This window comes from Pleuronectes platessa, chromosome 14 (assembly GCF_947347685.1).
Source record: "Pleuronectes platessa chromosome 14, fPlePla1.1, whole genome shotgun sequence".
In the NCBI taxonomy this organism is placed as follows: Eukaryota; Metazoa; Chordata; class Actinopteri; order Pleuronectiformes; family Pleuronectidae; genus Pleuronectes; species Pleuronectes platessa.
This window is the reverse complement of record NC_070639.1, coordinates 25,670,711-25,694,851: the sequence shown is the minus strand read 5'-3', so window position 1 is coordinate 25,694,851 and position 24,141 is coordinate 25,670,711. Positions and strand designations below refer to the sequence as shown.

General features: G+C 41.5%; 1 protein-coding gene across 1 annotated transcript; it reads right to left on the bottom strand.

Annotated features, from left to right (window-relative positions):
- Positions 1-3,310: 3,310 nt before the first annotated feature.
- On the bottom strand, positions 3,311-23,235 carry LOC128456380 (kinesin heavy chain). The gene is made up of 26 exons (XM_053440529.1): positions 22,884-23,235; positions 22,023-22,110; positions 21,741-21,814; positions 21,335-21,439; positions 20,971-21,019; positions 20,762-20,817; positions 20,335-20,422; positions 16,576-16,700; positions 16,378-16,482; positions 16,093-16,241; positions 14,826-14,974; positions 13,715-13,884; positions 13,529-13,597; positions 13,224-13,430; positions 12,857-13,003; positions 12,438-12,626; positions 12,132-12,249; positions 11,933-11,997; positions 11,665-11,774; positions 11,256-11,357; positions 10,508-10,568; positions 10,360-10,431; positions 8,757-8,861; positions 8,121-8,337; positions 7,735-7,915; positions 3,311-4,790 (listed from the first exon to the last, which is right to left on the bottom strand). Exons 1-25 carry the CDS (start codon positions 23,016-23,018, stop codon positions 7,758-7,760), a joined length of 2,913 nt encoding a protein of 970 aa, XP_053296504.1. The 5' UTR covers positions 23,019-23,235; the 3' UTR covers positions 3,311-4,790; positions 7,735-7,757.
- Positions 23,236-24,141: the final 906 nt, after the last annotated feature.

Below are 24,141 nucleotides of genomic sequence, written 5' to 3'. Positions count from 1 at the left end.
CGCAGTACCCCGTTTGGTAGAGACAGACGCCCTTTCCAAGTCTCTACGACCTTCACAACAAAAGTTATTCAAGAATATCTCCTCAGCAGGCTATGCTAATGAGGCGGCCTAATTACAATCCCGTTTCTCTCAAATATCTCGGCATAGAAGACACCAAAACTCAAAATTACAGGATATTCACCATCCCAACAGAGAATTCTCCTCAGAAATGTCATTTTATCACATCAAATCCAAAACCCTAAATTCAGGAAAAACCATGACCAAGGTGAACTCACACACAAGACAAGTGCCCCACAGATCAAACAGCTCATTAGACAAATCTTGGAGAAATCCAAAATCAGTCGCTTGGAAGAATGAGAGTGAAGCATCTCCTTGGGCCGTGCGGTGTATGGGGCACAGGAGCTCTTCTGGGGGCCCAATCATCTCTTCTGGGGGCCCAATCATGGGGGGCCAAGGAGCCAGTGGTCTGGACACACATCAGGCCCCTCTTCATTCAGCCTGAAAGGTAAGAATGCAGGTAAGATCCACAGAAATTCCACCAGAAATCAGAAATTCCCAACTAGCCCCGCCCACTTTTGGGGATTTGGGCGTTCGACCCCTTCCGAAGGTCGTAGAAGCTCGAAAATGGTACCAATCGATGCGCAATACCCCACTTGCCAGAAACAAATGCCCTCTCCCACTCTCTACGACCTTCACAAAAAAAGTTATTCAAGAATATCTCCTCGGGTTTTCGGCCATTTGCTACTTCGACCCCTTCCGAAGGTCGGAGGAGCTCGGGGATGGCACCAATCGATCCGCAGGACCCACATTAGTTCAATAGAAACCACTTTCCAAGTCTCTACGACCTTCAGAAAAAAAGTTATTCAAGAATATCTCCTTCTCCAATGTGCTTTCATCCCTAACCCTAACCCTAACCCTAACCAATTCGGTAAAGGGGATATGTGAAGAAAGGAGAGTATTGATGACGTGCGTCGGCCAGTGCATTGCCTTTGGCTCCCTATTCCAAACCGCCCAGTCGTTGGATGAAGCGGGGGGAGTCATCGAGATAACTTCAAAAACCTAACCCAATCATCTCTTCTGGGGGCCCAATCATGGGGGGCCAAGGAGGCAGTGGTCTGGACACACATCAGGCCCCTCTTCATTCAACCTGAAAGGTAAGAATGCAGGTAAGATCCACAGAAATTCCACCAGAAATCAGAAATTCCGAACTAGCCCCGCCCACTTTTGGGGATTTGGGCGTTCGACCCCTTCCGAAGGTTGTAGAAGCTCGAAAATGGTACCAATCGATGCGCAATACCCCACTTGCCAGAAACAAATGCCCTCTCCCACTCTCTACGACCTTCACAAAAAAAGTTATTCAAGAATATCTCCTCGGGTTTTCGGCCATTTGCTACTTCGACCCCTTCCGAAGGTCGGAGGAGCTCGGGGATGGCACCAATCGATCCGCAGGACCCACATTAGTTCAATAGAAACCACTTTCCAAGTCTCTACGACCTTCAGAAAAAAAGTTATTCAAGAATATCTCCTTCTCCAATGTGCTTTCATCCCTAACCCTAACCCTAACCCTAACCCTAACCCTTCTCCAATGTGCTTTCATCCCTAACCCTAACCCTAACCCTAACCCTAACCCTTCTATGCCTAGTCAGGTTCCTTAGACCCTTACCCTAACCACACCACCCCTTGCCTAAACCTAACCCCGCCCACTTTTCAGATTCGCTCGTTCGACCCCTTCCCAAGGTCCTAGAAGCTCGGGGATGGTACCAATCAGTCCGCAGTACCCCGTTTGGTAGAGACAGACGCCCTTTCCAAGTCTCTACGACCTTCACAACAAAAGTTATTCAAGAATATCTCCTCAGCAGGCTATGCTAATGAGGCTGCCTAATTACAATCCCGTTTCTCTCAAATATCTCGGCATAGAAGACACCAAAACTCAAAATTACAGGATATTCACCATCCCAACAGAGAATTCTCCTCAGAAATACCATTTGATCACATCAAATTCAAAACCCTAAATTCAGGAAAAACCATGACCAAGGTGAACTCACACACAAGACAAGTGCCCCACAGATCAAACAGCTCATTAGACAAATCTTGGAGAAATCCAAAATCAGTCGCTTGGAAGAATGACAGTGAAGCATCTCCTTGGGCCGTGCGGTGTATGGGGCACAGGAGCTCTTCTGGGGGCCCAATCATCTCTTCTGGGGGCCCAATCATGGGGGGCCAAGGAGGCAGTGGTCTGGACACACATCAGGCCCCTCTTCATTCAACCTGAAAGGTAAGAATGCAGGTAAGATCCACAGAAATTCCACCAGAAATCAGAAATTCCGAACTAGCCCCGCCCACTTTTGGGGATTTGGGCGTTCGACCCCTTCCGAAGGTTGTAGAAGCTCGAAAATGGTACCAATCGATGCGCAATACCCCACTTGCCAGAAACAAATGCCCTCTCCCACTCTCTACGACCTTCACAAAAAAAGTTATTCAAGAATATCTCCTCGGGTTTTCGGCCATTTGCTACTTCGACCCCTTCCGAAGGTCGGAGGAGCTCGGGGATGGCACCAATCGATCCGCAGGACCCACATTAGTTCAATAGAAACCACTTTCCAAGTCTCTACGACCTTCAGAAAAAAAGTTATTCAAGAATATCTCCTTCTCCAATGTGCTTTCATCCCTAATCCTAACCCTAACCCTAACCCTAACCCTAACCCTAACATCAGCCTTTCTAAGCCTAACCCTAACCCTAACCCTAACCAAATTTTCCCCACACCTAAACCTAACCCCAGTTCTCCCAATCCCAACCATAACCCTTATCATAATTCCAACAGGGAACACTCCGAGGCCAGCAATATCCAACTACCCAAGGCCCCCGACCATAAGCCCATCATAGTACCCTTCATCTCCACTTTTTCACACAGAATTACCGGATTACACACAATTATCAAACAAAACTTCACCTACACTCAAACCGCACAGCCGGCCTTCCACAACCACACCACGATATCCGCCTACAGAGCATCCCTGGACCCCCCGATCACAACGTCAACACCAGCGGCCTCGGGGGGATTCGAACCAGGGCTCCTGGTATCAAGGGCACCATCTCTGCCACTACACCACAATTTCTGATTTAGTTCTTGTTGATTTATTTTATAAATATTCATTTCATAAATTAATTATTATATAATTTTGTAGAAGACGGCTCACTTCCCCTAATCTAACCACATTTACGATGTTTATAATTAAAAATCTGTCAATATTTTACTGACACAAAAAATAGAAGTGATAATGAGGATTTGACAAAACAAGTTTATTACACAATGATTACATTAAAATGTTCATCATCAATATTTCATCCCCATGAATATTCTTAAAAAAACCTGGAGGAACCATTAGAGTTAAATTGTGCTGAATAATACTGATGATACATTAAGTCGGTCAGTATAAGTGTTTTTTGATTGATTTGACGTGAACTGTGTTTCATCATCTCACTAGTATGTTCAAATACACAAACATCATTTTAGGATTCAGGCAACAAATTGGATGAAATACAACTGTACTATATATTAATAACACACACAGATACACAACACCTCTAAACACTGATTCTCATGAAACATCCAACAACACACACAGCAGCAGGTTCACCATGTTTTACACCGGACAAATATTACACAAAAACACTGAGCTGATCAATACTGCCCCAAAAAGCAGGATGTACAGATTAAATTAAAACTGTTTCATTCTTTTTACTTGTCACAACAGAAATTAAATTTTTCTACCACTTGAAAAAATCGAATTGAAACTGTTTTACTTAACAATTTTAATTTGTGTTACATCTTGGATTGTTCACGTCAGACTGACATTACTGTCTCCATCATTCCGAAAGAAGATAACAAAAAAAGTCCAAGGAGACAAAACTAAGTTTAAAGTTGAATATGAATCATTTGAAACTAAATTAATAAACTCTGACTCAATGTCTCATTATTCTATCTCCCTGCATTTAATTTTTCATTGATTTTTTAAGTTTGTTTTTTTTCATCTTAACACATCAACATTAAAGATGAACATAAGAGAACCCAACATCAATCTGCGTTCACACATGTGTCTTCTTAACCACAAATAGAAAAACTCAATGAACATTAATAATATCATTACTTATCAATCAATCCACTTTTATTTGTAAAGCCCATATTCACAAATCACAGCTTGACTCATAGGGCTTTAACAAGGTGTGTCATCCTCAGTTCTAAAGCCTCAACAAGAGCGAAATACAAATAAAAACTTTTAACAGTGTAAAAGAACGTAGAAACCTCAGAGAGCCTAATGTGAGGATCTCTCTCCCAGGACGGACAGAATTGCAGTAGATGCCACGTAACTCATTCGAATCATCATTTATATCATTACAATAATTTTTCAACTAATCAAAATAATCAATTTAAATAATCATTTTCATCAATAAAATAGCAATTTAACTCCCTTTACCTCATTAAAATAATAATAACATCATGTAACTCGTGATATCATCACTTAACTAATTTAAAGTATTTCAACTAATTTAAATAGTAAAAAAACGAGTGAAATCATAATTTAACTCATTATATAATAACTTAACTTATTATAATCATAATTTAACACATTTAATAATCATTTAATTCATATAAATAGAAATGAGAAAAGCACTTGTTGGCAGTTAAGGTGGAATGGTTGTTAAGGTGGTAACCAGGTTCCACTAAAGGCAAAGTGGTCAGAATAAGACAGAAAATCCGAAGAAAAGTGATCCTGTCGTTTTCTACTTCCTGCGAAGACAGTAAACAAAAATATCAGTTATACATTATACATATTACTCTTCTCATTATCGTGTTGTTGCTGTGGTTGTGGTGATTTGAAGGTGTTGTTTAGTTTGTTTTTGTTATTATTCATTCACCCTTTTGTGCCAGGAAAATAATTAGATTATTATTTAAATAGCACTATTTTAAAATATTTCAGCCCTTTATCACGCTTATCTTTTAATGAGCAAAAATTCAATCAGATTTATGAAACAATCTTTAGTTTAACTAAACTTTATTTAACGGAGACATATTGTGCCCATTTTACCACAGTTGATATGGTTCCTTGGGGTCTTAATGAAATGTCTGTAACATATTTTGGTCAAAATACCACAAGGATCATTTAAAACAGCACCTTTTTACCCTGTCTAAAACAGCCCTCCTCAGATTGACCTGTTTTGAGGACTGGGTTTATGCTTATGTTTTGTTATGACATATGTTCAGTTAACACACCGTGTTAAAGGAGTATTGAGATGTCCTGAGGGTCAGTGAACAGGTTGGGGTGGGGCATGTGACAGTTCTAGACCAATGGGGTGGGGTTGTGTGGGATGACAGGTTCCCATTTGCTGGTTTGTTGGGGGTCAGTGGTGAATGAGGAAGGAAGTGTCGAAGACGGTTGTTGATGTGCGGAGTGTCGGAGAAGGAACCAGGAGTGGGACATGTTCGTGTTGACTAAAGAAGAAGAGCAAAAGTTCTGTGTCCATTGCCATCGGTGAAAGTCAACTTTATTAAAGATGCGCCGATGGCAATAAACGAGACGAATATCGGCCGCTACCGATGTATGGCCGATACATCGGTGCACCACTAATATATATATATAAATAAGGCTCATACCAGCATGTGTGATTAATTAAATAATTTGATTAATAATAATTAAAGTGTTCCAGATGCCTATTAATGCCAAATAGGGAAGCAACACACTTAAAGACCAATAGATAGTTAGGGTTAGGTTGCATATTCTTACTATGGTTGTGATGGGTTGTCGATAAAGTTTTCTCATTGTGTTGTAGCTGTGGTTGTGATGTTGTATTGTTGTGATGTTGCTTTGGTTGTGATGTTTTTGCTTTGGTTGTGATGTTGTATTGTTACAGTATTGTGTTGTTGTGGTCAGGGCCGGCCCTAGCACATTTGGCGCTCTAGGCAAGCTTCACTCCTGGCGCCCCCTCCCCGCCAGAAAAACTTATTATAAAATTATTTCTTTCTTCGTCGAAGTTGCTTGGACACACACACTCTAACCAAAAGCCTCAATGTGCTAGCATGTTCTCACAACACCAAGGAGGTACGTACCTCCATTTTTGCCTCATTTTACCCTAATGTTAGATTAATTTTTTAATGTCAAAATATTGGTAGGAGATATATGTTATGGGTCCCAAAATTGATACCACAGCAACAAAGTATATCTGTAGAATACAGCATGAATGCAGCAGCAGTAACGACAGGGAGCCTCATCCATCTTATTCAAATTAAACACAATTTCAAGTACAAGCATTTCTCTGAGTGTAACTGCATTTTAAAGTGCATAAAACATACATTCAATTATTATGGTGTCTCTTTACTTCAAACATCTTAATATACATTATCACTCAAAGAAATATAAACATTAACAATATAGACATATTGAACATTAGCTCATAACTGGTCTTTATAAGGCACAATAACAATATATGAATTACAGAGTCTGTGTGTGTCGGAGCTGAACTACACACTGTAAAGTAAACAATATACTATCGCGACCCGCCTGCAAGACGACACGCAGGTAAAATAAACACCAATACAGGCGAATTTAGCCCCGCCCACCTAGTGCGCGAGTCCCCCCGCCTCACTGCCCAGAGGAGTTTCTAAGTTTTACCAGTCTAAGAAGACAATCAAAACAACATCAACACGTCTCAATGACACCCGTGGTGATCAAGCGAAGCTTTAGGAGCTAACGTAGGTGACTCTCACCCGCTACTAACCTGTAGAATACAGGAAGAATGCAGCAGCAATAAAGACACGGAGCATTCAGTTCCTCATCCAGACCATAAAGCCTTTATTTATATATATATATATCTATGATCCAGACTGCATCTGGCATGTGGGCGGACGTTACCCCCAAAGAGACAGGACGGGGTGAAACTGCTCACGTGCCAAACGTTCCACCTGAGTGCTGCTGTCATTTACTGATCTCTCTAATGAAACATAAACCCATGTGACTATCACGTATATTATTAGGAATAATCTTAAATTACTGTTAAAGTAATTAAATACAATATTTTGGGCAGTACCACATATAGAAGGGGGCGCAAAAAACTCTGCCTAGTAAAAACAAAAATATTTCAGGTTAATTTCAGTCTTCAGTCCTATGAAGCTTGGTACTTGTTGTCGTGGTAAATCACCATGGTAACTTACGCTGAGCAGCTGACCTGCTCCAAGTTCAGTTGGAGATAAGAGATCAAACAGTATGAAGCTCCGCCCCCTGACCAATCCCTTCCTTTGAACCATGACATCATGCTCTTAAAGTATCTGTGGAGCTGGTGTGGATTGAGTATCTGAGGAGGACCAGGGTCTTCAGAGACCCACAAGATCCTCTGAGCTCCTCTGAGTTTCTGAAAGATCTACATTCTCCTCAGAGGATGAACCTGCTGGTGCCGAACAGAACCGAACTGACCCGTAAAGCGCTCACAGAACCACAGACTGTCTGCTTCACTTGCTGATACTGATGTACTGGGAGAACCTCAGATACTTTAATAATTTGATCCTTTAAGTACCTTCATCCTGTGAAATAAATATTTATTTGGGGGACAGATAGTTCCCAGATCCTTGTGACTCTCTGTGTTGATCCTTTCTGCAGAAAGCCCCTATTAAAATACACGTAGATAACTTTGGTGTTTCCAGCCTCTTGTATTTCCAGATTGCCATCACCTCAGTGACTCACCTGTATCTAACCTGCCGTGGCTCTTATGGGGTTGATGTTGCACTTGTTGTGTTGTAGCTGTGGTTGTGTTGTTGTCGGGGGGAGAGATGGCGTCGATTCGATGGCGCCCCCCCTCCTCTGATGGTCAGTCTTGTGGATGCAGAGGACGACGGCTGCTGATGTCCGGCTCTGATTGGCTTAGCTACAGGGAGAAAGGTCACTGGTGAATCAACTGTTCATCGTTTACTAAAACTACATAAAAAATCAATAAATAAAAATCTGATTGTCCCGATCCTATTTCTGCTCCTCAGATTTGAATGATGCCCTGTAGCGCACCCCTGAGGACGTACCTGTCAGAAGATCTGACTCAGTCTATTGACTTTGGATCATAGGAGCTGTTTCCTCACCTATCTGAGCAGAGTGCCCTCTTCTGGAGACATTCTTAGAGCAGACAGCTTCTTTGATGCGGTCCACTTCCTGTTGGTATCGTTTCCGGTCTCTCACAGCTGACTGCTTGGTTTCCTTCAGGGAAGATTCTAAAGATTTCACTCGCTCTGCTGTGGCCCGCAGGCGTTTTTCCTGCTTGGGCAGCTCACAGCGAAGGTCTGCGTTGTCCCGCACCAGCTGCAGAGCAAAAGTTCAACTTTTTGAAGCTTTGTGACTCAAAGGGTTAGGATCAGACAGAGGCAGCTGCGACTCAAGAGATAGAGTGGGTCGTCCACTAACCAGAAAACCGTCAGTTCGATCCCAGTCCTTTAGTGCTGCACATAGATGCACTGTATGAATGAGTGTGTGAATTGGGTGAATCGTAAAACTGTAAAGACCTTCGAATGGTCATCAAGACAAAAAAATATCATAACATAAGAAATAACAGAGTTTGTGTTATTTCTGTGTTTGAAGGAAAAGGACTGTAGAAATATAGAAATTTATTCAGTTTTCTGTAAAATTCGTTAGATAAATAAACATAACCATAACTGTCACTAACCCTAGTTAACCAAAACTAACCCTATAACACAACATTGTCCAGAGGTTGAGTCACTCACCTGTTTGTGAACTTTACTGAGCTGCTCCAGGTTATTTTCTAAGAAGACGATCCTCTGTCTCTGAGCCAAACTGCCACCAGCGTCATCGCTATCGTTCTCTAAACTCTGTTCAAAATATAATAAGTAAACATCAGCGCCGATGATCACGTTAATCACTGAACATCTTGAAGTCTCAGTCACAGAGAAACTAAGTGATGCTTTCATCTTTAAACATTTCCCCACATCGAACCGACGAGGTTAATCACAAAAATATGTCAAATGTTTTAGCTCTAATATAATACCAAAATATCTGCAGCTAATTAAAACTCCATGCTTCTATTGTATTCTACAAAGAGTAAGTGTCAGTAATACCTGAGGCTTATCATAGTCGTAGATAAATATTTTTAGGGTAATGTTAGCTCAGGCCTACCCTTACAGTTGTGTCGTTCATCCCTCTTTTGTTAAATTATTTTAGTTATAGAGTTTGGGTTCTTCATCATACAACATATCACACAGCTTCATGTACTGCTCCAAGTCTTTGAGTATCAAGTCAGTTAATGGCATTTGTTCAAGTAGTTTCTTGAAATTATTAAGAATTAAATATTTTGCTCATTGTTGGTCTTGATTAAAACAAGTCTTGTATCTGAACTCTTAACAGACACCAGACACTAATAAAGCGCAGTCTCTTAAATGTTGTCAGACATTCTCTCCAAAGCACCTTCTTGACCTTCACCAGTCTGGTTTCAAGGGCATTCAACTGAGACTGTCCTTCTTGTCTCTGAGCAGCTTCACACTGCTAGAGCAGCCTCTCTCTCCTCTGTCCTCTGTCCTCATCCTTCAAGACCTCTCTGCTGCATTGAACACAGTGAACCACCAGATCCTAGTTTCCTCCCTTCAGGACCTGGGTGTCTCAGGCTCTGCTCTCTCCCTACTCTCATCCAACCTCAACGACCAGACTTACTGGGAAACTTGGAAAGGATCTGTGTCTGAACCTTGTCCTCTCACTACTGGGGTCCCTCAAGGTTCCGTCCTGGGTCCCCTCCTCTTCTCTCTGTGCACCAACTCTCTGGGCTCTGTCATTCACTCACATGGCTTTTCCTACCACATCTACGCTGATGACACCCAACTAATCCTGTCTCTTCTTCTGAAACACAGGTAGCAGCAGGAATCTCTGTCTGTCGGACCCTAACCCTTGATAAGACCAAACTACCTTTCCTTCCAAGGAAAGGCTCCTCCCACCAACAACCTGACTATTAACTTTGACAACTCTGTGTTAGCCTAACCCTAACCCTAACCCAAGTTGCACTTACATTTAGCACGCTTTTTTTAAGCAAATGTTCTTACATGATTCTTATTGTTCCTTCATGGTTGATGCACTTATCGTTAGTCACTTCGGATTAAAGCGTCTGCTAAATATAATGTAATGTAAATTCTCTGCATAGGTTTACAACTGACACAGACCCACTTGTTTCAAATATGAAGACTGGTTCTAATTATTTAATATTTCAGAGATTCTGTGAAGTTTAATCTTTACTGACTTTTTGTCTGTAAACAGCCAGATCTGATCAAATTAACTGAATTCGGAGATAACAAAATTCAAACAGAACAACACTGGTTTTCTTACATTCCCGACTCGGCTACCGACATCCTGGATGAACAGTTTACGAAGGTGATTCAGTGTCTGCAGCTCTTTGGCCTGTTGGATAAAACATAACTCAGCTGATCTGTCACTGTACATTCAGAAGATGAACGTTAAAACTAAATCCACGTACCACTGTTTCCTCCAGACCCTTCAGATCGTCTTTGACTTGTTCTCTTTTCTCATTCAAGAGCCTGAATCACACAGAGACCAAGTTTAAAAACCTGAAGAGAAATTGTGACCACAGAATCTGAAATAAAGGAGTCATCTGGCTTAACTAAGATCAAAATAATAGAAGATATATATGTATTCTTCTGCTGAATAGAAGGTGGACCTGATTATCCAGTTGTTGTTGTTGATATGGTTATGGTAAATTCCTCTGACCAGTGTCTAAGGTTGTGGAAATCCCCCTGACTAGGTGTCTCACTGCTATGACCTTGATAAACAAGATGGAACCCTTATTTGGTGATATTTTTCTTCCGACTGGTACCGCAAACGGACGGACACAGCGGATAAGACACAGATGATGATCTCATGTCTTTCATGTCTACTTTTTTTCATATTATGTGTTATGAAACGCCTCTTTTGTATAAGTTCTGGCTTTTGTGAACTTGCAGCCAGTTGTTCCATTTTAAGCACCCGTGCTTGTTTTATAAACTCTGCACAGCTTATTATTTTAAAAACTCAAAAGCAACTCCAGTCTGAGAATTTCATAATTTCAAATCTCAAGATGAATTTCAATGACAATATGGTGATGAAAAGAGCTCAGAAAATGACAATGAAAGAAGGAAATATGAAATGTTAAGTGTTTTAAACACAAACACACACACACCTACACGCATTGATTTTAGACTACGACGCACACAGACGGACAAACTTACAGAAGTTTTTGAAGTTTCTGGTCTTTTTTCTCATCCTCGGTTTTCAGTTTGTCAAAGTCTGATTGAATCTTCCTCATCTCCAGCTGAAGAGCCTGATTCACACTGAAAAACACACATTCACTTTATACTGAACATTTACTCACATTATGTAACTGAATGAAGAGTTTGACCTTAAACCTGGAGACACAAATGAGAAACACGACCATTACAACTTTAATTAAATAAAAGGAACAAAACTCAGGAAACTAAAACATGGCAACATCTGAGAAAAGACAAACTAAAGATAAACACAAGCAGAAGTTAAAATTAACACTGTACAACAATAATATGATGATAAAATAATACTAATCAGAAAAGGTCAGGTGACTAAAAAGAGATCAATTGTAATGTTTAATAATCAATAACATACTCTTTGACTTGCTCAGCGTCTCGGTGTTTCTGTTCAATCTCGTCTCGGAGTCGACTCTGTTGTTTCTGATGAACTTCTCTGTGGTTCTCCATCTGTTCTTCTAAAGTTGTCTGCAGAACACAGTGCACTTCATTTCCCAAAGTTCTCCTTTAACATCCACTGATTTTATTTTGTTTCTTGGATTAAATATTTTATAACTTTCATTATGTTTGTATTATGTTTGTTATGTTAGAATTGATAATAATAAATACAGCTTTAATGATTTTACCTTCATCTCAACAGCGTCCTTCAGTCTGCTCTCTTTGTCCATCACTGTTACCTCGTGCATTTTATCTGTACACACACACACCCAAACACAACACACACACAAAACAGTCTGTCATCTTCTCTGAACTGACTTTGATGCTGCCAGACAGCTGCTAGCCAATCAGAGAGCAGTGCTAGCATGTAACCTGGTGACTTCTGACCTTGAGCCTGGAGCTTGGCGAACTCCTCCATCAGAGCATCCTGACTTTCTTCCAGCTGCCGCTTCTTCTGCTCCACCTTATGAAGGTCGTCAGTCAGAGACGACGCCTTCGCCTGGAGCTGAAACACAGAAACGTGACATACCTAAAATGAAAATCTAATAAAGATATTGATGGTATTATAATAACCTTATTTAGAATGTCGTGATTTTAAGTTGATAAATACAGACCCTAAAGTGTATTATAACAATAGTGGCGCTGAGCTCTTACTGACTGTCAGACAGGAAGAAAAACGTCCTCTCCTCTCACCTGTGAGACGAGCAGCTGGAGGCGGCTGAGCTCCGTTTCACTCGCCAACCTCCTGCAGGTGTTTTCCTTCAGGTCGAGCTCCAGCTGTTTGCTGTGGGTCACTAGAGACTTCACCTCAGACTTCATCTTACTGATGTAGAGACGAGCAGTGGTGAACTCGTCCTCCATTGCTCCACTTGTCTCCGTCATCTGAAGAGAGACGAGTTTATTAACGACACAATGAGTTTGACTTTAACACACTACTTTCATTGTAATCTTTTCAAATTTTTTAAATGCTCTACACCAATTGAGTCAATGATAGAATAATGAATATACAGTTATAATAATTAGGTAATAATCCTTTGTAGGAGACAAAGATGTTTCGTTTTCAGACATATCTAGTGTTAGCGGTAGAGGACAATGACTGAAATGAGTCTTACAGCTTTGAGGTCGCTTGTTCCAAGGATGCTGCCGATGTCTCCCAGGTCTCTGAGCAGCAGATTGAGGATCTCAGCAGATCTCTTCTTGTGATGCGAGCTGAGATCCTGCAGAGATGAGAACTCCTTCTGAACCGTCTCAAGAGTCACCTACAAATACCAGAGAATTAGAATCGCTGATTGCTACAAAACAGCTTAAACGAATAAAGACGACGAACCCTATTCAGAGTCAGAACACATCCCACTTTTACTCAATTCATAGAATTAATTGTCAAGAGTGATAGATTTGCAAATGCTTTACTTGAGCAGCATCTGGTGGTGGTATCAGTTATAACATGCTAACAGATAGTCAAAAAGGGGTTAACCTCACAGTTTTGTGTGCAAGCTCCTCATTCAGCTGTTTGTTTAGGCGGTTCTTGTCCTCCACCTCCTGACTCTTGTGGTCGTAGTTGACGGCGAGCTCCTCTAAAGCCTGAAGCACCTCCTTCACTTCCTCTTTGGCGGAATCATTGTCTCTCTGCAGCCGCGACAGCTCCCCCTGCAGACGCTCATAGTCCTGACGGCTCAACGCCAACAGCTACACGAGTGAAGGGATCAATAATGGTTATCAATGGGTGGTTATAAATGATGGTTATCAGTTATTAATTCATGGACATATGGGACAGTAACACATACCTCATCCTGATCGATCAGCTGCTGTTTAAGTTTCTCTGACAACTGACTCTGTTGATTGATCTCATCATCCTGAAACATGAGTCACCATATCAATAACATACTGGTACTCTGACTAGCCATTACTCAAATTAAAGATAATTACCATAACTAACTAAAGTAACCTGAGCAGGTTCAGGTGAGACTCACTTTGTCGTCCAGCTGCTTGTAAAGGTCAGTGATGAGCGCCTCATATTGAATCTTCTCCTCTTCAGATAGAGGGTCGCTGGGCATGGCCGCGCTGTCCATCACCTGTGTGGTGTCGGTGCTGCTCTTCCTCTTCCTGTTGCTCAGCTGCTCGTCCACAGGGACACACTCACCTGGACAGACATTTAACTTTTTTCATCAACCAATCACAAGCTTTAGATTTAGCTGTGCTGCACCATTCATGTCATATGTTTCACTCTCCACCTCACTGCTCCCATCAAGTTACATCTCATTCCCCACGAATGCATCAGTATTGCTGCCTCCACCACCCCAGCATCCAGCTGTATGCTCCGATGGGGGTTATAAATATTTGCTCATCACTCCTATATCTGGGGGAGTGACGAAGTCGGAACGTCAAAAAGTATGTTTTGATGCAATAAACGTTTGACACGTCAGTTTTCTGACTGACCTATTACTGCCACTTTTCCATGAAGTTACAAACTGGTTCTTCTCATGTAGTGAATCCTGTTGTTGTGTTGTTGTGTTGATGTGTTGTTGTGTTGTTGTGTTGTTGTGTTTAGTTCCATCAGCATGTGTGTGTCCTGGGAGAGGATCCTCACATGGGACTGAGCTTCATCGTTGATCTCTAAGTTTCTGTTTGACTCTTGTTGAGTTAAGATCTATGTAAGATACTATGTATACATGTGTATATGTATACAATTATTATGATCTTAATTTTATTCAAACTTTTTATAAATAATGAAAGTGAAAACAAATGAAGTTACAATCTACCAGGAGATGTCAGCAGCTGTTAGCAGCCAGTAGCAGATGTTGAGGACTGATTTTGAGTTGTGCACCTCATCGTCATCAAGTGGTTTTGGACGGACTTAAGGGTCGGCTGAGGCTAAAGGTAAATCTGACTGGCTAGTGGCTTGTATGGGGGTTGGTGGGGTAGGTACCCCCTAACTGGGGTAGGTACCCTAACCCTACCCCAGTACTATGAAAGTCATGCTGTTCAGTAGATCAGACATTATGACCTCTATGGCTTTTTAGTGACCCACCTTCCTGAAACAATGATGGTTTTAAAATTTGAACACTGGATTTTTTTGTTCACCTTTTCTCCATCGTTTCAGCTCATTCTCCAGTTTCTGAATGACAACGTTCAGACTCCTGTTCTTCTCTTTCTCCTTCTCGTACTTTTTCTTCCACTCCTCTGCCGTCAGCTCCAGGTTCACAGACACAGTGTTCTTTATGGTTTTAGCTCTGAAACAGAAATACAGGATGTGGTTCTACCTGGGACATCCTGTGCGAGTCAAGTCGCTGCTCGTGTCGAAGGAAAACTGTTGATTAATGTATTTTCTTTGCAACATACAGGCGAACTGATCTCGTTTAGAACTTCAGGAATCTAGGTAAAGTACTTTTGGTACAGAAGAACTAAACTACTGTACTGAAGTATAAATAATACTTGTGCTGTATCTCTGACTTCTGACCTTTTATTCCACATTATTCATCTGAAGACCTAGAATTAGATTTTTCAACCTCGCAGTTCTATAACAATGACAGCCACCAATCAAATTTAATTATACATCCATATCTGTGCAGACTCATCATTTGTCATGACAAGTTTGAAGTCCTTTAATAAGTCATTAAGTGTGTTGCTTTATAATTATTTCATGAAAGTATTGTATGATTCTTGCATTACAGCAGAAGCATGTTTGTAAGGACACTGTGACCTTTGACCATAATTTAGATTCAGTCAGGACCAATCTGGTCAAAGAAATCTTTATTTGAATCTGCATAGCTAACATTTGGCCGGATGGCTCTGGGACCAGAGACAGAGAGAGCCCACCTCTCTGTCTTTTCTACATGTGCACTGATGGGACGGATTGTACGACAGACTGATTGACGGACTAATGGACAGACTGATGGGTGGACAAATCAACAGACTGATGGACGGACTGTTAGACGAAATAATGGATGGACTGATGGATGGACTGATAGACAGTGTAATAGATGGACTGATGGTTTGACTGATGGATGGACTGTTTAGCGGTCCGATGGACAGTCTGATGGACGGACCATCGACAGACTGATTGACGGACTAATGGCTGGACTGATGAATGGACACACATTAAAAAGTATGTGAATGTCTCTACAGATGCTGGTGAGAATCCACTTTGTTCTTCTTAAGTCCGAAATTTCCGGAGTTTGTGCCGAGACAATTATTTGTTTCTCAGGATCAAGAAAATAAAGTAAAAATAATCAATGACAGCGATAATGTCATCAGTGATCCTAGGACAACTGCAGCTTTGATATAGAATTCATTTGATTATGACTTTTACTTTGGCAAGTACTGTATCTCAGGGCTTCCTGTTCAGTACCTCTGTCCAAACATGAGCGTGGACTTGGTCTCGGTCTCGTTGTAAATGGACGGCGAGCAGCAGATGATGATGGTCGTTCGACAGTTTCCTCCCAAAGAGTCCTGAAGAATTCGAGTCATCTTACTGTCTCTGTACGGGACGTGAGTTTTCTACACACCATAAAGACACAAACAAATATCTTCATACAAAAAGATCATCAAATAAGTATATTACTGAGCACAGGAAGTAAAGTTGTGTAACACTAGGACACTGGATCAGTGAGACAGGAAGTCACATGTCACTAACCGTCCCTTCACTCAAAGCAGCGATGACGTTCCCGAGAGCCGACAGAGACTTGTTGATGTTTTTTGCTTCGTCCAACACGGCGCCCTCTGCCCCTGTCTTACTCACCTGAACAACAGAAGGACAGACAGGTCAAAAACAAGACAGGTGAGAGAGAAACGAGAGAAGACACTTAAATAGAGATAGACAGGAAACAGACACCTTCTCACTGCCTGCCAGGTCGACCAGGTAAAGTTTTCCGGACAGTTTCGTCTCCGTCTCCACATTCTCCTGCTTTATATTGATCTGAAAAATACTGTGACTTCGAGAGCTGTGCTCGTTCATGTCTGCAAGAGGAAACCCACGTTAAATCAGTCATTGTCCTCAGAGGAAAAACACGTAAACACATTGAAGGAGACTCAGTATGCTGGTTTTTGGGGGGTTTTCGTTTTGATTTGGTGCTTTATTTGAAAAGATTCACACGCTCCAAGTTCAGAAAGAGCTTTAGTTTCTTTATTCTATAAATTTCTGCAGCATCAGGAGGATTCAGCTCATTGTGGCGTCGGATGCCCCGATACATGATGTCCAATAGGTGCTCAACTGGATTTAGGTCAGAGGAACATGAGGTTCAGTCGATGGCATCAATCAACAGAAGGAACCCAGGGCCAACTGCACCAGGAGAAACCCAGGGTATACTGCACCAGAGTAAGATCTGACAATCACTCAGAGGATTTCATCCTTGTACCTAACAGGAGTCAGGGAGCAGTTGGCTGTGACATGAAGGTCTGTAGGTCTGTCTGAAGACCATCACTGACCCTACACCAAACTGGTCATAGATGATGTTACAGCAGCCTCACGTTCACCACAGCTTCTCCAGACTCGTTCACACCTGTCTGAGTGCTCAGTGTGAACTAGCTCACATCTGTGAAGAGAACGAGGCTCCAGTGGGTGAACCTGCTGTACCAGAGCAGTGAGCTCAGGTCCCACTAGAGGACGTCGGCCATCATGCTTCCTCATGGAGTCAGTTTCTGACAGTTTGGTCAAAAACACACCAGTAGCTGGATGGAGGTCATTTTGTAGAGCAGTGCTCCTCCTGTTCCTCCACAAAGGAGCAGATACTGGTCCTGCTGATTTGATGCTCTTCTACTGTCCAGCTCTCCTGGTGTAACGGTCTCCTGGTGTCTCCACCTTTTCCTCCTCACACAAAGGAGCAGCAACAGTAGTGACAAGGAGCACAACCCAGAAGTAGAAGGAGTGGGGGAGGAGGAGCAGAGAGCAGCTGTCTGTGGACACCACGTTAAGAACATTCCCTGTTTGGGGCTCGTCCTGCTTCTGCCTCCATTTCACCTGTTGTTACTTTGATTTGCACCAAATCAGAGAAACTGGTTCACAACCACTGGTTCTTCTGAAGGACACGTTGATCTCTGGAGTTTAACTTTACACTGTGAACATTCAGGTTCCCTAACTTAACTGAGCTGTGTATCTATGTGTGCAGGTGAGGGGGCTGGGAGAGCCCTCTCACCAGCACCACAGAGGATCAATCAGCGCAGGCGTCGGTGCAGAAGCATGGCCCGTCGGCTTCACTGCCCACCTGGGTGCCGGAACAGGGGGGGTGGAGACAGGAACCGGAGGAGCTGCGTTCTCCACCAGCCTCAGCGCTGCGCAGGGGCGCAGGATCGGCGGCACGCCGGCCGATGGCCTCTCCGGAGCAGTGCAGGCACGTGGAATTGGGGCCGCGCTCAACTCCTCCTTTAGTGCGATGTGTCAGGCTGGAGAAGGAGCAGGTTCTGCCTGGGCCAGCTGACGCTCCGCCAGCATCGCCCCCCTCTCCACCTGCCTCAGGAGCACCTCCAGCTCCCATCTGTATGCCGCTCCCTCCTCCCGGTACGCGGCCACCACGTCCTCCATCATACGCACCAGCTCCCACTGCGCTTGCTGGTCCGCGTTTCTGGCTGTGTCGAGCCCCTAGTCGGGCTCCAGTGTGGCAGTGGTGCTTGCCACGGGGCTCTCCCACACACATCCGAATCAGGTGAACGGTGTAGGAACACATTTTATATGTGGCCCTCCCTTTTTAAGGGACCAAAAGTAATTGGACAAACTAACATAATCATAAATGTAATTGTCACTTTTAATATTTGGTTGCAAATCCTTTGCAGTCAATGACAGCCTGAAGTCTGGAACCCATAGACATCACCAGACCTGCCACAGACCTGCCAGGCCTCTAATGCAACTGTCTTCAGTTCCTGCTTGTTCTTGGGGCGTTTTCCCTTCAGTTTTGTCTTCAGCAAGTGAAATGCATGCTCAATTGGATTCAGGTCAGGAGATTGACTTGGGCATGGCAGAACATTCCACTTCTTTGCCTTAAAAACTCTTTGGTTGCTTTCGCAGTATGCTTCGGGTCATTGTCCATCTGCACTGTGAAGCGACGTCCAATGAGTTCTGAAGCATTTGGCTGAATATGAGCAGATAATATTTCCCGAAACACTTCAGAATTCATCTTACTACTTTTGTCAGCAGTCACATCATCAATAAATACAAGGGAACCAGTTCCATTGGCAGCCATACATGCCCACGCCATAACACTACCTCCACCCTGCTTCACTGATGAGATGGTATGCTTTGGATCATGAGCAGTTCCTTCCCTTCTCCATACTCTTCTCTTCCCATCATTCTGGTACAAGTTGATTTTTGTCTCATCTGTCCATAGGATGTTGTTCCAGAACTGTACAGGCTCTTTTAGATGTTTTTTGGTAAACTCTAATCTGGTCTTCCTGTTTTTGAGGCTTTTCGTTGGTTTACATCTTGTGGTGAACCCTCTGTATTTACTCTGGTGAAGTCTTCTCCTGATAGTTGACTTTGACACAGACACCCCCCCCCCCCCTCCTGGAGAGAGTTCTTGATCTGGCCAACTGTTGTGAAGGGGTTTTTCTTCACCAGGGAAATAATTCTTCTGTCATCCACCACAGATCTTTTCCGTGGTCTTCCGGGTCTTTTGGTTTTGCTGAGCTCACCAGCGCGTTCTTTCTTTTTAAGAATGTACCAAACAGTTGATTTGGCCACACCTAAAGTTTCTGATATCTCTCTGATAGGTTTGTTTAGATTTTTCAGCCTAATGATGGCTTGCTTCACTGATAGTGACAGCTCTTTGGACTTCATAATTAGAGTTGACAGCAACAGATTCCAAACACAAATACTTCACTTGAAATGAACTCTAGACCTTTTATCTGCTCCTTGTCAATGAAATACCGAGGGAATAACACACACCTGGCCATGGAACAGCTGAGCAGCCAATTGTCCAATTACTTTTGGTCCCTTAAAAAGGGGGTGCCACATATAAATGTGTTGTAATTCCTACACCGTTCACCTGATTTGGATGTAAATACCCTCAAATTAAAGCTGAAAGTCTGCACTTAAAGCTCATCTTGATTGTTTCATTTAAAATCCAATGTGGTGGTGTACAGAGCCAAAATGATGAAAATGTTGTCAATGTCCAAATATTTATGGACCTAACTGTATATAGCAAGTACACCTCATTCACTTCATTATCTTCATAATAAATGTTTTTTGTTATGTGTCGTTTACATTAATGTTGCATAAATGTGAATTTTGCCAACCTCTACACTGTCAAGAACTCTATATCATTCAACTTTGCTAACTATTTATATGGTCATTTTGGTTATAGTTATTAATTGAATTGTTCCAAATGTCTAGTTAGTACTTTCATGAGACTTAATCAATAAATTGGCTATCTTTTCCCTTCCTTTGAAGGGTGGTGCCCCAGACAACTTTAATCAATTAAAGTTATTATATAATATTCATATTTTCAATATGAATATTCAATATTTTATTTTGATAACCAAATTGATTGAATGCTGAAAGGCAAACCATTTAATGGTATCAGGTTTAATGCATTATTGCACAACATAGTGGTAGTAGTTGTAGAAGTAGTAAATTCAGTAGTAGTAATAGTAGTGGACTCACTGGTCACTGCGACGTGTCTGTTTGCTTTTCCCTCGTCGATAACGTCCATCACTTCATCAGGACTAGAAACAAAACGTTCTGTACAACCCTACACAGAGAACACTATTACTGCAGTATTCATGTAGTCAGTAAAGACGTTGTCAAACATGTTGTCGTACATCTAGTAGTATGTGTTACAGTACATATTGCAGCACATGTTATAGTACATGTATCGGCAGAAGATGTAGTTATACGTGTAGTTGTACTTGTGGTTGTATATGTAACATATTTTGCAGTACATGTTGTAGTAAATGTTGAAGTGAATTTTGTTGTACATGAAGTAGGACATGTGGTAGTGTATGTATTAGTATGTGTAATAGTATGCAGCAGAACATTCAGAATAACTTGTAGTAATACACAGTATGTTGTAGTACTCTAGATCAGATACCTTTACGAAGGGAACCCTGTTCTTGTCCTCGTGAACGGACAAGTTTGTCTTTGACACTGAAACATGAAATCATGACTCAGCAGGTTAATTTTACTGAATCATATCTGATCAATAACATTCATTGATTATTGATTCATTGATCAATGAATTAATAATAATAATAATAATAGAATTAATCATCCTTATGCTAAATGCTGCTGAATCCTTACCATCCAACAGGTCTCGGATTTTATCCAGGTAGATTTCAAAATAAGATACCTGCAGAGAGACAGTTTTATTAAGACATTAAACCTAAACTACAATCACATATTCATTGAAATTAATTTATGGATTAATTGATTATTTTTTGATTTATGACTGATTTAATGTTTTGCAATCTTTGAAAAATGGATTTTTTGAAAAATTTCGAATCCTTTTATACGGCTGGACCATTTTATTATGAGATGCAGATATTTATATTTAAAGATGTGAACATGATTATTATCATATTGACGTCTTCCTTCTATAAAACCATTTCAAGTATTTTGATCGCAGATACTTAATGTGGACAAATCATTTCGGTGACATCATCACCTTGATGTGAAACTCCAGGTTTTCGTCCATCGAGTAGATGTGATCAAAAATGTCTCGAGAGATCCGAGGAATGATTCCCATCAGAGGAGGGTCGTGAAGGTTCCCCTGAAAAAAAGTGAAGTTTATCAAACAATCTGACAACGTGATTAGAACATTAGAAACCCAGTTACAACATTAATAAAACATTAATACAACATGATTAAAACATGAATAAAACATGAATAAAACATGATTACCATAGTGATACATTTCCTAACCCTAATATAATTTCAAACATTCTTGAAACATGGTAATTTTTAACATAATTAAAAACATATTGAAAGATCATTCAAACACAATTAAAACATATATGTTGTTTAAACTTAAACAGACACAAGTTGCTAAAACATGTGATTGAAAAGCTCACCTCCATAGTGTGAGTCTTTCCTGACGCCGTCTGACCGTACGCAAAGATCGTCCCATTGTATCCGCCCAACACATCTGCCACACAACAATATATAATAACAACACACAATACATATAACAAAACACAATTACGTTTAATCCAGATACAAAATATTTGTATAAAAACAAGCTGTGACTGTACTGATCAGAGACAGACAGACAGACAGACAGTCAGACAGTCAGACAGTCAGACAGACAGTCAGACAGACAGACAGACAGACAGACAGACAGACAGGTGCCTGACCTCGGACGATCTGCTTGGCACACGTGTCGTACACCTGAACTTGTTCCGTGTTCGGAGCGAAGACTCGGTCAAACACGTACGGTTTCCCCTGAAACACAGAAACAACAAACAAAACAACCTGTTCAAATAAAAGCCTCTGATGCATATTTGACTGTCACCACCCACATCGTCTCTGAGGGTGTGAAAAACAAACACATCCCCACTGAACTGGAAACATGAACTAATCAGATCACAGAATAAGATGAGAACACATGGACAGATGTGGTGAGGAACATCTGTCCAAAGACGTTCACCTGTCTATATTTTACAGTAACAGACAACAACAGACAGTAATAGTCAGAAACGGACTATAAAAGACAGTAACAGACAACAACAGACAGTAATAGTCAGTAACGGACAATAACAGACAGTAACAGACAATAACAGACAGCAATAGCCAGTAACAGACAGTAACAGACAATAACAGACAGTAATAGGCAGTAACGTACAATAAAAGACAACAACAGACGGTAACAGACAGTAGCAGATGGTAACAGATGGTAACAGACAGTAACAGACATAACGAACGGTAACAGACAGTAACGGACAATAACAGACAACAACAGACAGCAACAGACAGTAGCGGACAGTAACAGAACCAACAGACAATAACGAACATTAACAAACAGTAACGGAAAATAACGGACAGTTACAGACAGTAACAGATGGTAACAGACATAACGAACGGTAACAGACAGTTACAGGCAGTAACAGACGGTAATTGAGAGTAACAGACAGTGACGGACAATAAAGGCCGATCGCGGAAAATAACAGACAACAACAGACAGTAATAGTCAGTAACGGAAAATAACGGAAACTCACCGACACAACCACCGTCTCATCGCCGTTGAATTTGGGGATGAATTTGTCTCCGCGGCTTCGCTCCGCTTGGTTCAGCGGCCTGAAGCGACACATCACCTTCACCCCGCACAGCCCGCACTGCCCCGCATCCGCCATCACCGTCAACACACCCTGGTCCTTGTCCTGGTGCTGATCCTGATCCTGATCAAGATCCTGATCCTGGTCCTGGTCCTGGTCCTGGGTCTGGGTCTGGTCCTGGTCCTGGGTCTGGGTCTGGTCTTGGTCCAGTCAACACAAACCAGGGATAATCACCCGAAATTGACCGACAGAGACGCTCTGAGCTCGGTCAGATCATCACAGAGGCTCCGCTGAACACTCCCATCACATTGGAGCACCGAGCCGCGAGGAACTCTGGGACATGGAGTCAATCTGTGAAAATGTGTAACGACATCTTTGATCAATAATTATGTTCAGTTGTTGATCACACTTACTATCAACGACTGACACCTTCCTATTATTAGAACGTGAATCAAAGCTTTTGATGTTTTCAATCTTCTCTCATGTGATTCTCATGTTTTCATCACACGTGAAATAAAAACATTAAACCCAGATGAAATCTATCTGTAGATACAAGCGATATCGTTTTCAATAACTGATGCAGTTAGTATTTCATCAAATATGCTAAATTCAAATCCTGGTTAGCTCTAATAAGCTCCTCCAGTGATGTTTAGCTGTTTCTCAAAGAAAGTCACAAACGAGTTGTTCCATCCAAAGTTTTTGTTTTACGTTCTGATCAGTAATATAAAATAATTTGAATAACACATAAAAAAAATGAAAGTTTCTGTCACAATCTGTCAGTCAACGTTTAGTTGAACTGTTTATTAGTTATTACTTTCAAGCCGTGAACAAAGGAAATGAAAACATCAGCATGACAAAGAAGAATGTTTGGATTTATTCTGACATCTCTTTAACTTCTGTTTCTCAAACTTCTGTTTAATTTTCAGTTTCTTGTTCTTTGATACCGAGGAGAAGATGCCTTTTATAAATGGACCAGACAAAGGTGTTAAAGTAGCTGATGAAGTTTCTGGTAATAAAAATATGAACCTGATCAGGTTTATTAGGCTCATTCACAGTAAGTGTATCTATGATAGATCTGATATTATACAGCTTCATATCCACAGTCTGACTCCAACTAGTTTTTCAACTTGTTGCTTAAGTTGTCAAAGACACAGAATTCACTGAGACGAGAATGTTTCGTAATAAACTTGATTAAATGTGT

Excerpts from the sequence above, each read along its gene's own strand:
- LOC128456380 (XM_053440529.1), bottom strand. The coding sequence starts at position 23,018 with ATGGCGGATGCGGGGCAGTGCGGGCTGTGCGGGGTGAAGGTGATGTGT. Across the intron at positions 14,975-16,092 it reads ACGCTCATGTTTGGACAGAG|AGCTAAAACCATAAAGAACA; the intron begins GTACTGAACAGG and ends TTTCTGTTTCAG. Across the intron at positions 8,338-8,756 it reads TCAGTAAAGTTCACAAACAG|CTGGTGCGGGACAACGCAGA; the intron begins GTGAGTGACTCA and ends TTTGCTCTGCAG.